This window comes from Colletotrichum lupini, chromosome 4 (genome assembly GCF_023278565.1).
Source record: "Colletotrichum lupini chromosome 4, complete sequence".
In the NCBI taxonomy this organism is placed as follows: Eukaryota; Fungi; Ascomycota; class Sordariomycetes; order Glomerellales; family Glomerellaceae; genus Colletotrichum; species Colletotrichum lupini.
The window spans coordinates 818,561-834,392 of NC_064677.1; the positions used below are offsets into that span (position 1 = coordinate 818,561).

The window sequence follows — 15,832 nt, forward strand, 5'->3', positions numbered from 1 at the left end:
TCGAGATCCCGGCCCGATCGTCTGATATCGGAGACAGAAGAACAATAGTCTAGGCCGACTTTCCCATAAGACAGTTCGCGATGAAGCACCGCCACTTGATAGCTTAAAACCACCATGCACCAATGAGGCACGCACGGGTCCCGTCTGTCGGGTACGGGTACGACGTCTCTACCCGGGCTAGCCCCGTCCAGCTTTTTGAGGTCGCATCCCGGTGCTCAATTCCAGTGTCGTGCTTACACCCGCTGGCCTGAAAAGGATAGCAAGCGTCAGGATGGCCGTCATGCTACCGAAGAAGCACTATGCTTGTCGAGAAAGCTGTGCTGGCGTCGCTGTCAGCACTTGAACAGACACACGAGGAAGTTTACACACAATACTGGCCACAGCTGATGTGAGAATAGCCTGTCAACGGTTATTTCGTAAAGATATCAGCTCAATCTTATCAGAACTCCTGAGCGACCCGATTTGCAGGATCCTACCAAACGCTCAGTGGCCTGAGTCCGAGGCCTTGGGACCAGGATTTCAAACTCTGTGATTGCCTATGCCAGAATCGGCGGTACGTCTCCAAACACCCAAAGCTACCGCCTTTCATATCAGTCCAGCCCTGGACTGTCGATATGGTATCAAAGGATGTTGTTCCGCACTGATCCGCGCGGCATCAACCAATGAAACAATCGAGAGATGAGTGCGGACGACAGCAAAGCACTCACCGAGCTGCAAGCAAGCAGGCTCGCAGCCCGGCAACGTTGGTTAGCTACTCGCCCCCGAGGACCCGACTGCCCTTTATGGCCCGAACTGTGATACTCTTTGAGGCTCAAGATTCTGCAGTCTGCGGTGGGGCGTAAGCCGGTATGTACCTCGCCAATGTGAGATGCATATGCCAGCGCACGGCAAGCCGGGCCTCGAGCTTGGTTGCCACCCTGAGATGCGAAGCAAGCACCGACAGGGCATGTGCTTCCCAAGATACTAAAGAAGGGCGAGCACCTGCAGTTCTCGTTTCTATGCTCCCTGTGTCTTCAGCTTGTAAATTCTCTCGATATTCTTTGCAAGTTTCGTGCGGCATTGGTCTTGAGCACTATTGCCCAAGATGGCTTACCGACAACAACATGAGAGCGTCCTCTCGACGTCGTCTTACTCTTCGACGGCGTACGATCCGGCCGCCGCTTCGTATACCGCCCTCAAGGAGCCGAAGGAACATGACCAGCGAGGAATCTCCGATCCCATGCTCGTCGACGAGTCGGACAGCATACCAGAATGGAAACCTTCCAAGCACCAGATGGTCATCATCACGACGTTATCCATCATGTCGTTCGTGATTGCCTTGGATGCGAACGTGATTGTCACGTCTTTGAGTGTAAGTTGGCCTTGGTAGCGACGATGTTTTGGTAGCTTGATGCTCACATGCTTCTCTTGCGCAGTCCATCATCCAAGATATTGGGGGAACATCTACGCAGGCTTTCTGGGTTGGCACATCCTACCTAATATCTTGCGCAGTCGCAATGCCTTTCTTGGCCTCCCTGAGTGACATCTTTGGCCGTCCCATCATTCTGATTGGCAGCTTGGTTTTCTTCACTGTTGGAACTATCCTTTGCTGCGTGTCGAACGGTATCGGGCTGCTTCTCGGAGGTCGTGTTATTCAGGGTATTGGTGCCGGCGGCATGTATGTGCTCAGCTTGGTTGTCTTTACCGACATTGTGCCACTCCGCCATCGCCCAAAGTACTACGGAATCATGTGAGTAATGATCTACCCTGCGTGCGCAATCATAACTGACACCATCTTCAGTCAGATGGCGTGGGCTATCGGCTCCCTTACCGGCCCCATCATCGGCGGTGCTGTTGCCGAGCACACTACCTGGAGATGGATCTTCTACCTGAACTTCCCCATCTGTGGCTACTCCCTGCTCGCCATCCCTATCCTCTTGACCTTGAAGCCTCCTACGGCAACTTTCAGCGAGAAGCTCAAGCGTGTCGACTGGCTTGGAGGTTTCTTGTTCATCGGCTCCATGGTGACATTCCTCGTTGGTATTTCCTGGGGCGGCAACGACTTCCCCTGGCGCAGCGCGCAGACCTTGGTGCCTGTCTTCATCGGCGCTGCCGGTTTGACAGTGACTCTGTTCTACGAGCACAGCTACGCGAGATACCCGTTCTTGAAGAAGATTCTCTTCACCGACCGTAGCGCCATCACGGTTTACGTCCTCGGCCTTCTTCAGGGTTTCATTGTACGTACATCGCACAAACACGCCTCCGATGATCATTCGTTAACCCCTCGTAGCTTTATGGCCAGCTGTACTACATCCCCTTTTACTTCCTCTCCGTCTCGCAGTACACCCCTACCATGGCTGGCGTAGCCATGCTTCCCGTCACCCTTCTCCTCCTCCCGGGCTCCATCATCTCCGGCATCCTCGTCTCCCGTTTCAACGCGTACCGCTGGTCCATCTGGATCGGCTGGGCCCTGATGTCGATCGCCTCCGGTCTCCTCATCTACTGGGACGTGGACACCTCCTTGCCCGTTCACATCGTCACCCTCGCCATCGGCGGTATCGGCCACGGCTTCGTCCTCAACGCCCAGACTTTCGTCACGGGTGCCATCGTCGAGCCCGAGAACTCGGGTCACGCCGCGGCCATGTACCTCTTCCTGCGCATGTTGGGCTGCGCCATCGGCGTCAACGTTGGTTCCACCACGTTCCAGAACGTCATGGCTATGAAGCTTGAGCGCAAGGGTATCGCGCAGGATATCGCTCAGCGCGCCGAGGAGTATCTTCTCGTCATCAAGGGCCTAGCAGACGGCACGTTCAAGGATGCTGTCTTGGAGTCGTATGCGTTCGGCTTCAAGGGCGTGCACGGCGTGTACGTCTCGTTGGCGGTGATTGCCTTCTTCGCGAGCTTCATGATCCGTCACTACGATTTGAACAAGATCCACGAGACGGCGCATACGTTGCACCAGAACCGGGTGTCGAGGATGTTTGATACCCGCAAGAGCGCGAGCCAGGGACGACCTCAGCCGATTCCCTCTTCGCCCGGTGACAGTTCGTAGACTTCCTCGGGGTTACGATCATTGAGCTGCGTGAGTGTTATCAGACGCTCAACAACCAGCACCCTTTGCAATGGTATGCATGGAAAGTAAGGATACTTGGGGTCGGGAATACGGATACACGGACACACTTGGCACTGAGCATGGAGTTGCGGTATCATAGACACAGGATATGCTGACGGGGTTGGAAGGGATTGTCATGGGTCATTAAGTCTTTTACACGGATAATCTAGCATCATTCATTTACTTGCATATCAACTCATCGCTTGCTGCGTCTTGTGCGTGACGATTGTTCATCGCTCTTGAGCATCTGATGTTGTTAGAAACACTGCAATCCTTGAGTGTTCTCTCAACAGTTGGAGAGCACTGAAGGCTACAAGTAGATGTTTCAAGTCCATACGGATACTCGCCGAGCTGCAAAGACGTCGACTGCCTTAAGCAATACCAAGACGACGATCTCTCATATTCATACACTTTATACGATTAACAACGATATGCGTGGCAAAGGTTTGGTATAACAACAAGCCTCTGACCTTCCGAGGTCCATATCCGGAGCAGCCCATGCTTCAAGGCACATAACTAAAGTAGTATAAGAACCAATTGCCGGACCGTTCTTTTCCCCTGCCCTACGGATACAAAAAGTAAGGCGGAAAAAAGGGACTGGCAAACGCATGAGTCGGGCGGAATTGAGTTATTCACATCCTGGCTGGGGTTGTAGTGCGTTTGATGAGCTACTCAAACTCTATTGCGTGTTCCCCACGTCCATCATCATGGATTCACCCGAAGGCGCCGATGTCCGTACGCCGTAGTCGGGGTAAAACTTCAATGAACTCTCTCGCTAGGCAGGTCTTTTTGTAGCTGTGGTCGCCTATTTTGCGTCGCTTTCGTATCGTCCCATGGTCCTCTGAGGTGGCGATATTTCACTCGAGGCACACATCATTAGGCTATTCAGTCGCTACCTAGTCCAGACTCATCGGGGTAGCTACGACAATGAGAGTCCATTCACTCTTCCACATTGCCGTGCCTCTATTGGCAACCGTAGCTTCGGCCGCGGACGGTCCGATAGTCGACCTGAAATATGCCAAATACCAAGGAACATTCAACTCGACCTTGAACCTCAACATATTCAGAGGGTAAGCCCTCTCAAACAAGCCCTCTCAAACAAGCCCTCTCAAACAACAACTCCCTTCACGATCTAACCTCACCCCAGGATCCGCTACGCAGCCCCTCCAACAGGCGAACTCCGCTGGAAACTCCCCCAAGACCCAACATCCAGCGGCACAAACACATCCAACGACACCGTCACCCCAGCCACAGCAAACCCGCCGCGATGCCCATGGGCCCGCCGCTCCCTCCAATACCCCAAAACAGCAGCCGAAGAAGCCGCCCTCCAGAATTTCGCCTTCGCCGGCGACGAAGACTGTCTCTTCCTCAACGTCTTTGCCCCGGCCGGCGCCACGGCCCTGCCGAAACCTCTCCCCGTGGTGGTATGGATCCACGGCGGCGGGTATAACCTCGACTCGGCGTCCTCGTTTGACTTTTCTTCGCAAATTGTGACGAATAATAACAGCTATGTGGCGGTCGTGATACAGTACCGTCTGGGCGCGTTTGGGTTCCTTTCGTCGGAGGAGCTTCTGAAAGGCGGCGGGGTCGCGAACGCTGGGTTGTGGGACATGGTCCACGCGTTGAGGTGGGTGAAGACGCATGTGGGCAAGTTTGGAGGGGATCCGAGGAGGGTGACGGTCGCGGGACAGTCTGCTGGCGCGGGAGGGGCGTTGTTGTTGGCCGCAAGTGATGTGGCTGTTGGGTTGTTTGATGGTGTTATTGCGAGCAGTCCGTACTTGACTACTCTGCCGTGAGTGACCCCCTTCACCCTTATTGAGGTCCATGTGTAAAGCAAGAACTGATACGTCACAACAGGAAACACGACGGCGATAGACCGACGAGAGCATACAAAAGCCTAGCAGAGCGTATAGGCTGCTCTGCAAATGCTACATCCTCATCCCTCCTCTCCTGCCTCCAGAAAGCAGACTCCCTCACGCTTCAGAATGCAAGCGACTGGGTAAGCACCCAAGGCCGCTACGGCCAATGGGAATGGCGGCCCGTCATCGACGGCAAACTCATCAGCGACACCCTCACGCAAGAGTTGTCTCAGGGAAAAGCCGGCGTCAACGGGCGGCGGGTCCTCACCAGCAACGTCGCGGATGAAGGACCGTATTTCACGTGGCAGAATATTACCACCCAGGCACACTTTGTCTCGTTCCTGCAGAGCAACTACCCCGCGCTCTCGGGGGGTAACGTAACGGAAGTCCTCGCGACGTACGCGCAGAAGCACGAGGCATTCTTGACGGCCAACTCAAAGGACGCGAACAACACGGACCCAGGCTTCAGCACCAACGGCCTCGAATCACCGTACGCGACGACGGTGTCAGACTACGCTACGGGCTGGCAGCAGGTCGCCAACAACTTCTATGCCGAAGCGACGTTCGTGTGTCCCTCGCACTGGCTCGCGAACGCGTACGCCGCCAAGGATGGGGCGAGAGCGTGGCGGTATCAGTATAGTGTTCCGCCGGCGTACCACGGCGTTGATATTGGTTCTGGGTCGGCTGTTGATGTGTTGCTTGCGCCGGTGGACACGCCTGGGACGGCGGTCACGACACCTTTGCGGCTGGGGTTGCAGAATGCTTGGGGGCAGTTTATCACGCGCGGGGAGGGGTTGGTTCTTGGTGGCGAGGCTGGAGGAAACGCGACGGTGTGGGCGCAGTGGAAGGAGGGTGGGAGGGGCGTTGCGAGTATGTTGAATGCCAATATGACTGGCGGTGTACCGGTTGGTAAGGTGTCTTCGTTTGATGGGATGGTGAGTCTGAATATTACCAGCTATGCGCCTGGGGATGCTGGCAGTCCGCCGCTGGAGGCTGTGTTCAAGGTCGTTGATGGGGATAGGTGGGAAGATGGACGGGGAGAGAGGTGTCGGTTGTTGGCGGATTTGAGCCCTTGGCTGGCTGATTGAGTTTAGGAGTCGCAGACTAGTTGTGATATCTATCGATCATGACGTTCAGAGCCGATGAGGAAATGAATTATGGTTCCGTCAATATAAACCTCTGAGTTTGCCCTCGCGTCAACACCAAAATATGCTCGCTAGCGAGGTCTCTCATGAGCTCAATGTGCAAAGAACTGACTCAATTCCAGCCAACGGCCCCAAAACTCCCTTCTCCTTCATCACGTCTCCAAATTTGGACGCAAAGTTTCCTCTCTAATAGGCCATCTTTTGGTTAGTTGATGCAGTTGAAGAGTCAAAGGTTCGTTGCCGTTGCCTTTGTTTTGATTCGGCTAATTACCTAATTAGGCATAGCTCCGGATAGTCCCCTCGGCATCTCGGCCCCGCGCCTACGGCCCTCGATTCTGTATTTAAAGCGCTACATGCCCTTGACGGTAAACGTACAAACGCAATCCTCTGAGTGAATGTTCGTCTTTGATTTACTTTCAAGACAGCAAAAGGCTTGCCCTGTGTGGCGATGTTGACGGGGGCTCTGCCATCCCGCTGGTTCGAGCGGATGAGTCGAGATGGGTTCATTGCAACTTGAAGTCTCCTAGGTTCGATCTATAAGTAGCCATTGCTTAGGACATAATTGCCAAAAGTAAGAAAGTGGCCAAAGGATTTGCGTCTTCGTATTGTATCTCGAAGATCGAATTTGGAATGAGCTTTACAACATGACTAAATCAACTCTGAATCGATACGAAGAGGGAAGCCAATTGTTGGCAGCGATAGGACGATAAGCCTTAGTCCCGGTGTGCCACTCCCCGCTCCGAGGTTCGGCGAAGCGTCCCTTATCTCCCGTCCCCTCCACCTCCGCGTATCTCCCCTCACCACACTTGCCCGACATCCAGCCCCCAAGACTTCGGGGTCAACAACCATAGACAGGCACAATTCGGTCAGACATCATCAACCGCGCTGCTTGGATACGTCTCATTCTGTAATATTAGAAAAATCATGGATTCGGGATCCTATGCGTCACCGAGGCGCCTGTCAATGAGCAGCAGACACGGCGTAAGTCGCGAAGCGGCCAAGACCATTTCGGCGTGAGTCTCCGAGGCCCCTTCCACCCCCGTGCCCGTCCGCGCACCCGGTCTCGATCACCTCGGGAGCACCACATTGCGTGAGCCTAGACCGTCGAGACCCATTGTTTCCATCTGTTTTTCCAGGCTTTGCATGCATGCATGAAGTTGTTCGATTGTTGGTCACTGACGTATTGGGGTATCCGGCAGATGTCTTACGTGCAGACGGAAGAAGGTAAAGTGCTCCGGCGAGGCGCCGTGCACGTATTGCAGCAAGCGGGATCTGGAGTGTCAGTTCCCCGAACCGGGCAAGAAGCGGGTCTATTCTGTTACGTGAGTTCATTGATACCCAAAGTGTAGCGTATGTTTATGCACATGCACTTCTGTGGGCTGACGGATCTCCATAGGAGGATTCAAGATCTCCAGGAGAGGCTGGCGCGGTATGAAGGCCAGGGGTTCAGTCTCGGACCGACGCTATGTAAGTGACGCTGTATCGATACCTTCCAGTTGGCAGTATTGACCGAGTTGTAGCTCGAGACAGTGAGACTATCAGAGTTCAGACCACTCAAGGAGCGTCGCCAGACCGGCCATCGACGAGGGCAACGGCGCAGACACCCACGGATAACGCCACGCAGGTAAATGCTGCCTCGACGCTTCTGGGATTAGCCCTAGATCAACTCACGTCACCGACGCCGACCAATCCAACATCTGGAGTCCATGGTAATAACCACGTTGCATCATCTCCTGGCTCCGGTGAGTCCGCGCTTCGCCTCGCATATAGCCTTGGTTCGTGTGCTAACGAAACTTCACCAGCCATCGCGGCCGACTCGTCGCTGAGCTCAAGCCACACCTTTGGCTCACGACTGCAAAACCTCTTGGAGCATCCGCGTCTAGGCCGCCGAGAACCAATGCAACCACCCGCCCGCTCCCTCTCCCAAACGACGACCCTAAAGCCCCTCGACGATGGCCCCGCCAGCGTTGGAGGCATCACCCTGCCCTCGGAAGACGAAGCCCGCCGTCTCTTCGAGAGCATGACCTTCTTCATCGGGTATACACAGCACCACATCGACACGCGCGAGTTCTCGGACCGCCTCGCCTTCTTCTACGCGAACCTGGGTGATACATCACAGGCTATATCACAGGTGCAGATGCCGTGGTATCTAGAGATGCTACTTGTTTTTGCCATTGGAAAGCTGTTCTCGGGCGGCTTCGACGGGGAGGAGAAGGGCGGGGGCTCGCCGGTTCCCGGGGCGAGCATGTTTGCGCACGTGCAGGCTCGGTTGCCGAGCTTGAGCGAGCTGTACGGGCTGGGCAAACTGGGGATCGAGATTCATGCTTTGGCGGCGGTGTATTTGCAGAATGCGAATCGGAAAGAGGAGGCATATCTTTATGTAAGTTGTCCCTGTCTTCTTGGTATTGTTATAAGGATACTAAACTGCGTAGATCAGCTCAGCCCTTCGACTGGCGACAACGCATGGGTATCATCGCAAGTCGGGGACGCAACACTTGTTACAGTCGGAGAAGGTGCATTTGAACCGTCTCTGGTGGACTGTGTATATGCAAGAGAGGTGAGGAACGAGGCGCCGAGGAATCGATGGAGGATGAGCTGACGCGGTGTGTAGACGACTGGCGGCAGCAACTGGCAACCCTGCCGGGATTCTGGACGATGTTATCGAAATCGATATGCCGACAGACTCCCCAGGTTTCCCACCGGCGCTTCCTCTGCGAACCAATATTAAAATCGCAAAGGTTACCGGAAGAATCCTATCAAGTAAGATGGCTGTCGTGTTCGAAGCAGACGGTTGGAGCTAACTCTATCAGCGATTTATGGACCAGGGAACCGCCCGGAAGAGACGTTCGTTCCAAACGTGCAAGAAATTGTCCAGTCGTTATACTGGATTGCCAAGGAGATCCCGGGCGAGTTCTCGCCCAAGCTGTCTGATATGCCATCCATGGAAGGAGACGTCTCTTTGAGAACATCGGCGTATCTCCACATGATGCTATACCAGGTAGGTTATTTCTGCAGCATTGTGCCTTGACATCGCTAATGACTCGTGTAGGCGATTCTCTTGACGATACGGCCTGTGATGCTCCACGTCTCGAAACTGATCTTTGACGAGGAAAGTGGAGGAAGTCTAAGCTTGGGGTCCTCGCCACTTGGGAGATTGAGTCGAACGTGTTCAGAAGCGGCCCGTCGACTGTTGGAGGTCCTGATGCTGTTACGGAAGAGGAACATCCTAAGTACGTCGAAGCGATCCCCGATCCATGAATCCTCTTCTGGGATCTTGACTGACGGATGACCACGTTGTAGCAACCTTTGGCTTCTTCGATCTCGACGCCATCTTTTCGGCTGCTTTCATCATGATCCTAACGATGACGATCGACTCGACCTGCGAGGAGAGCCAGAAATTGGCACCCAGCCCAGGATTATCAGAGGCACTAGAGATACTCGATTACCTGGTAGGCCGCGGCAATGAGTTCGCGCTCCAGCGAGCTCGAGAAGTCAGGCGAATGCGAGACCATCTGTCGACGTTGCTGGACATTCCCAAGAACAGCCCAAGCGAGTTTCGTTCACATCCCCCAGTGGCTACAGGGTCAGGGCCCAGCGGTGGGCAGCAGTCGCCCGCAACGATGGCGGTGTCTACGTCGTCAGAGGATAAAGGTGCCGGTGAGGATGCCAGAGCACGTCAGCAGAGCTTCAGAGATATGACGATGCGGGGTTCGGTCGAGAGAGGGGGCCTGACGCCGTCGGGGAGTAGCAGGGCGAGCCAACTGGGATCGCGGAGTCTGCTGGACTCGAGTTTGTGGAACGATATCTCGTATCTTTGGATGCAGCCCGCCCCAGGAGCCGAGGATGCACAGGCGTTTGAGGAAGCGGAAGGGATGGCTGATTTGTTGCCCGAAGATGCGTATAATTGGAACTCGATCTACCACAACCAGGATCTAGCCCTGACTGGTCAAGATCTTGGGGATTTTGGAGAGTTGGAGAGACACATTCTAGGGTTTGGCGGATGAAAGCTCTGGATTTGTTGTAATGATAATGGTATTTAGTGTAATATGAGTCAAAAAGGGTCAATGGGGGTTGATTGATTGTGCTTGAAAGAAGATACCAAGAGTCTCGAGCAGCGTCATTACTTGCTTGGCTGCGTTGTTGAGCACTGATAGCAAGCTGCAAGACACATCACTGCGCTGGATGAGTCATCCTTTGATTCAACTGTCAGGCAACCACATCGGTTTATGCTTAACTGGGAGCCTGGGCAGCCAGACGAAGCCATTGGCGAATCAAAGGTCGAGAATGAGAGAAATATTGACGAAAGAGGGAGAGATGAAGTTGAAAGAGCAAAATGCGAGAGGGCGCATTACAAAGCAGATGGCAGAGAAGAGGTCTGATTGGCTTTGCGTGGTGGTGGAAAGTCAGCCTTGGGGCAGAATACGCAGCGGCGCACAACGTTCTGGCGGACAAAAGTGGGGATGTCAGCCGATTATGGGGCGATGACACCCCTGTACGTCAGTGAATGCCCCTGTACGTCTCGGTCTTTCCCTGCTAGCGTCAAAATTGCTTACCAAAGGCAGCTTTTGAGCTGATCACCTCGGCCAATCAGATTATTTCATCCTGTCTCAAAGCGAGCGATGATTGGCTCTTTGTGGTAGGGAGCTGTTGCCTGCAATTGCCTTTGGTACTTTGGCAGCGCTAAGTGACGCTTGACGAACGACCGAGAAGGAGCGGCCGCCAACGACCGGTCCTGCCTTTGGTGATGGATGCATATAAGAATCCTCAGGTTCTCAGGTCTCTGTGTGTCTCCTCTTCTTTTTACTCCTATCCATATCAACTGCACACCAAGCTTCATCACCGCCTATCCTTTTGCGGATATCCATCCAGACGTTCCTGGTATACGACGACACATCCCAGGGGCATCTCAGTCAACAACACCAGACGGGACGTTCCCAACAGCTAGCAGAAAACAACTCAATCTTCTGCTACTCACGGCCACTTCGCCATCCCGATGAGTCTTTTTCATCATCCCACATCAAATCGACCCGACGTACCTGATCCCATCATGCTCTTCGGTCGACCCCGCCCCAGTGGCGGACCCGGTCTGTTTGGGGTCCAGCCTACATATCAACACATTTGCGGTCTCTACTACATCGACCCGCATCGGCATCAGAAACATGCGCGGCAATATCTTCCCACACTTTCACAGTCGGTGCACGCTCGCATCATTGCATCGACATCTCGGACAACTCTCACCCAGAATTTTGTCAACCCCTCATCGACGGCACCCATCCCCGAGCTTCGCTACACCTTTCCCCTCTATGACGGCGTGTCCGTAGTTGCTTTTACCTGCACCATCAACAACGATCGTGTCATTCGTGGCGTTGTCCAAGAGAAGACTGCTGCTCGCAAGACATACAACCAAGCTGTTTCCAAGGGCCAAACTGCTGGTCTCTTGGAGCAACTCCCTGATGCGAGCGATGTCTTCACCACCACCATTGGCAACGTGCCCGCTGGCGCCCAGATTGCCGTCGAGATTGAATACCTCGGCGAGTTGAAGCACGATGCCGAAGTTGACGGCATCAGGTTCACCATTCCCACTTCTATTGCCCCGCGATATGGCGCTTTTCCCGGCGAGTTACTGGCCAAGCCCACCAATTTCTCTGCAGAGGACGGTATTCGCATAGTAGTTGATGCCCAAGTGCCGGCTGGAAGCTTCATCAAGTCGATCCAGTCGCCTTCACATCCCATTTCTGTCTCTATCGGCTCAACGTCCACCATGCGCGCCAACGCTACACCATCTCTCCAGCTTGCGAGTGCCACTCTCTCTCTAGGCACTGCTCAACTGGAACGCGACTTCATTGTCCAGGTCATCGCGACAAACACCTCCAACCCCGTTGCTGTTCTCGAGACGCACCCCGCCATCCCTCATCAGCAGGCCCTCATGGCCACCCTTGTGCCCAAGTTCAAGATTGCCGCCACCAAGCCCGAAGTTGTCTTTATCTGTGATCGCTCTGGTTCTATGGAAGGAAACAAAATGCAAGATCTCAAGAATGCTCTTAGAGTCTTTATGAAATCTCTACCTGTCGGTTCCATGTTCAACATCTGTAGCTTTGGCTCCAGGCATGATTTCTTGTTCCCAAAGTCCGTCATATATGACCAGAACACCATGGAAACTGCCATGCGACACATTGACACTTTTTCCGCCAACTACGGAGGCACCCAGATCTATAACCCCATCGAGTCAACTTTCAAGCGACGCCACATCGATCTTGATCTTGAGGCTTTCGTCCTCACCGACGGCGAGGTTTGGGACCAAGATCGCCTCTTCGGCATGGTGAACAGAATGGTTAGTGAATCCAAGGGCGCCATTCGTCTCTTTACCCTCGGTGTCGGCAGCGGTGTCAGCCACTCTCTTATTGAAGGCCTCGCTCGAGCTGGCAATGGCTTCTCGCAATCTGTCTCCGAGGGAGAGAAAATGTCTGGCAAAGTCGTCCGCATGCTCAAGGGAGCTCTCACTCCCCATATCAACGACTATACCCTCGAGGTCAAATATGCCGATGCCGAGTCTGAGACGGAGCCTGAAGATGACTTTGATATCATTGAACCCGAAGATGCGGCTCGCGAGAAGACAGCCGATGGCAAAGAATCCGGAAATCCCGCCAAGCCGATTTCCCTCTTTGACACCAGTGCAGACGACGATGTTGACATGGAGGATGCCCAAGCTCAAGGCGACGGCTCGGGCCTGGAGCGGTACTCACACATTCCGACAGTCAAGCCTCCCAAGATCCTTCAAGCTCCCTTCCAGATCCCGCCTCTTTTCCCTTTCAGCCGCACTACTGTCTATCTCTTGCTTTCTCCCGACAGAGAGCTGAGATCCAAGACTCCGGAGGCTCTAGTCCTGCGCGGCACCTCATCCCAGGGTCCCTTGGAGCTCCAAATCCCCATCACCCTACTTGACGATAAGGCCGAGACGATTCATCAGCTCGCCGCTCGCAAGGCTGTTAAGGAACTAGAAGAAGGCCGTGGCTGGATCTATCACGCCAAGGGTAAAGATGGCAATCTTCTAGAAGCGCAGAATCCCGGCCGTTTCCCCAGCATGGTTGAGCGAGAGGCCGTCCGACTTGGCGTCCAGTTCCAGGTGGGAGGCAAATGGTGCTCCTTTGTTGCTGTTGAGCAGAACGACACTCCAAACATCCCCGCCGCCAATACAGAGCAGGTTAACCCAGAGCAGGCCAAACCTGGAGCGCAGAATCTGTTCTCGAATCTCCAGAGGGGGCCAGATCCTAGATTAGGTGGTCGGGGAGGCATGGTTTCCCGATCACGGTCCCGAGCTCCTGATGATGGTCAAAACTCATCACTGTTATTCGGCGCCGCTTCCCCAACATCAACACGCGCATCAGAGTTCGGTATGTCAACCTCAACGGCTTCCTCAACCCCATTTCCACCACCCACCGGCGGTTCGTTGTTCGGCGGATTAGGTTCTTCCCCTCCCCAGCAACAGCAACGCCCGACAGCGCCTACGGCCTTCCACCAGCCCCCTGGATCCTTATTCGGCCACCCTGTAGCCCCTGCCCCGTCGTCTACCTCAGCTGCCGGTGGCCTCTTTGGTGCAAGTTCGTCTGTCACTGGTGCCTTTGGTGCTGTCCCGACCGCTGGAGGATCTCGACTCTTTGGTGGACCTAGCGGGGGCTTGTTTGGACATCCCAAGGCTTCTGCGAAACCCAGTCCAGCTTCCATCAGCCCGTTTGGCTCACGTTCTTCTGCCACTGGTGCATTCGGCGCATCACCAGCGAGTGCAAGACAAGCTGGAGAATCTCTCTTTGGTGGAACTGGATCTGGTGGAGGTTTGTTTGGTCAACCCACGGCTGCCAATTCTGTCTCTTCCGTGCCCCAGACTGGAGGTCTGTTTGGTAGCGCTCCTCATCGGTCTGCCAGTGACGAGTCTACATCCTCCGTTCCACAAGTTGGAGGTCTCTTTGGCAGTGTATCTCAGGAGTCTGCCGGTGACCAGTCCATTTCCTATGAGACTGAATGTCTCTTTGGCAGCTCAAGCGTAGCTCCCCAATGGTCTGACAGCGGAGAGCCTCCCATCGTCCAAGCTGCCGCGCTGGCCCCTCCCACGGCCCAGGTTGATGCCGCTCTGCTGGATCAATACTGCCGGGAGATGTCTGAAGCTGCAAGCATGCCCCTCCCCGGTGAAGATCCTGATGATGATTGGGAAAATGAGACTCCTTCAGCCGCTGCTCCTGTTGTGAAGTCTACTCTTGACCTGTCGATGAAGAAGAAAAAGTTCAAAAAGGGCCAAGATTCTCCCAACATTGTGCTACCGGGATACGACAACTTCTCATCACCTACCGATCCGTTCTCTGCCATAGTATCGCTCCAGAACTTCAACGGTAGTTGGGACTCTTCGAAGGAAATCTTCAACATCATTGGCACTACTTTGGAGGCGGTGAAGAACGCTCTGCGCTCGCTTGGTATTGATGACGAGGGAGTTATGTCTACCTCTGCAGTCGTTGCCTACCTGCGCAAGGTCCTTCCAGAGGAGCGGGACAGCTGGGAGATGCTGGAGGAGAAGGCGGTTGCTTGGCTCGAGGGGGAGTTGGGCGAAGAGAAGGCCCAGAAGGTTTTGGCTATTGCCGAGGGTCTCTATTGAGGATGTTGTTTTGGACATGATAATGAGGTATTTGGATCTCGTGGGTAACCGAGAGATGCGACGGACTGGTAGGTTTCCAGCAAGTCAGGGATTGATGAACTAGTACAAAAACAATATGATGCTTACCAAACACAATGCCTCTGATAAAGTGAATTCGTGACATGACGTGCATCTATCTACAGTAATGCTCTCGGCCTCCGTCTATAGTCATCGGCAGCGACCTTTTTGCTTTCCAAGCGAATGCTATTAATTGATGTCTAACGGCAAGTTGTTTGGGCTTTTTGGTCCGCATGCAACGATTATCAAGGGTCAAGCGTCATAATCGCCGCCTCGGTCCTCGGTTCCCTTCCCTCACGGTAATCATCAAACCAATACCGACGAACAATCTCAAATCCGCACCTCGCATACGTCTTGCGGGCGGGTTCATTATCGTAGTCTACGATGAGTGATATCCGTGCCCTCTCCTTCCCCTTCCCTTCTGCGCGAGTAGTTGCTATTTCTGAAGCGACATGGGCTTTGGCGAATTCGAGTAGCTTGGTGCCGAGTTGTTTTCCTCGTGCCGAGGGTGTTACGAACATGCCGTTTATGACGTATTGAGATATGGGGACGTCTGGTGAGGATTGGTGCGGTGGACCAAAGTCTAGGAGGGAGGCTGAGAGGGTTTCTGAGTCGAGGGGGCCGGTGATTGTTAGTGTTGCTAGCCATTCTGCGATGAGAGCCTTGTCTAAGGAGGTGGAAGGGGATTCATCGGTGGGAGACGGTGATGAGGCCGCATCCTCGTAGATGATTATTGTTGTCGCGCCGGGGTTCGTGAGGCGGAAAACCCATTTCTCTGGGGGAAGAGCGACTTCGCGGGCGTGGGTTGAGCCGAACCAGGATGGGGAGAGGAGGAGGGATGAGAGGCGGAGGGATTTTGTTATGAGATATGGATGTGGTTAATGCTGCCCACATTGAGTGGGCCCGCTTTTTGTGATAGTTATAAGCCTAGCTCCTATCCGCTATTATTATAATAGTTAAGTGTTATATTATTTATAGGTTATATATTTAAAAAGCGAGAGGCGGCTATTCGAGTCTCTATATAGGTAGGTTTTTTTAG

At 54.0% G+C, this 15,832-nt stretch overlaps 5 protein-coding genes across 5 annotated transcripts; 4 read left to right on the plus strand and 1 right to left on the minus strand.

Annotated features, from left to right (window-relative positions):
* Positions 1-1,084: 1,084 nt before the first annotated feature.
* CLUP02_07343 (major facilitator superfamily transporter) lies at positions 1,085-3,031 on the plus strand (the record flags this gene model as incomplete). The annotated part of the gene is made up of 4 exons (XM_049286338.1): positions 1,085-1,351; positions 1,416-1,729; positions 1,781-2,216; positions 2,270-3,031. The coding sequence occupies 4 exons, from the start codon at positions 1,085-1,087 to the stop codon at positions 3,029-3,031; spliced, it is 1,779 nt and encodes a 592-aa protein (XP_049143481.1).
* A 767-nt stretch (positions 3,032-3,798) lies between these two features.
* On the plus strand, positions 3,799-6,038 carry CLUP02_07344 (carboxylesterase; the record flags this gene model as incomplete). Its single annotated transcript, XM_049286339.1, has 4 exons — positions 3,799-3,826; positions 4,011-4,161; positions 4,239-4,883; positions 4,949-6,038. The coding sequence occupies 4 exons, from the start codon at positions 3,799-3,801 to the stop codon at positions 6,036-6,038; spliced, it is 1,914 nt and encodes a 637-aa protein (XP_049143482.1).
* Positions 6,039-7,058: 1,020 nt separating this feature from the next.
* CLUP02_07345 (uncharacterized protein) lies at positions 7,059-10,099 on the plus strand (the record flags this gene model as incomplete). Its single annotated transcript, XM_049286340.1, has 10 exons — positions 7,059-7,108; positions 7,295-7,417; positions 7,492-7,562; positions 7,667-7,837; positions 7,898-8,475; positions 8,600-8,652; positions 8,707-8,855; positions 8,921-9,093; positions 9,145-9,325; positions 9,396-10,099. The coding sequence occupies 10 exons, from the start codon at positions 7,059-7,061 to the stop codon at positions 10,097-10,099; spliced, it is 2,253 nt and encodes a 750-aa protein (XP_049143483.1).
* Positions 10,100-11,142: 1,043 nt separating this feature from the next.
* On the plus strand, positions 11,143-14,736 carry CLUP02_07346 (vault protein inter-alpha-trypsin; the record flags this gene model as incomplete). The annotated part of the gene is made up of 1 exon (XM_049286341.1): positions 11,143-14,736. One exon carries the CDS (start codon positions 11,143-11,145, stop codon positions 14,734-14,736), a length of 3,594 nt encoding a protein of 1,197 aa, XP_049143484.1.
* A 302-nt stretch (positions 14,737-15,038) lies between these two features.
* Positions 15,039-15,687, minus strand: CLUP02_07347 (uncharacterized protein; the record flags this gene model as incomplete). Its single annotated transcript, XM_049286342.1, has 2 exons — positions 15,039-15,566; positions 15,610-15,687. 2 exons carry the CDS (start codon positions 15,685-15,687, stop codon positions 15,039-15,041), a joined length of 606 nt encoding a protein of 201 aa, XP_049143485.1.
* Between the last annotated feature and the right edge of the window lie 145 nt (positions 15,688-15,832).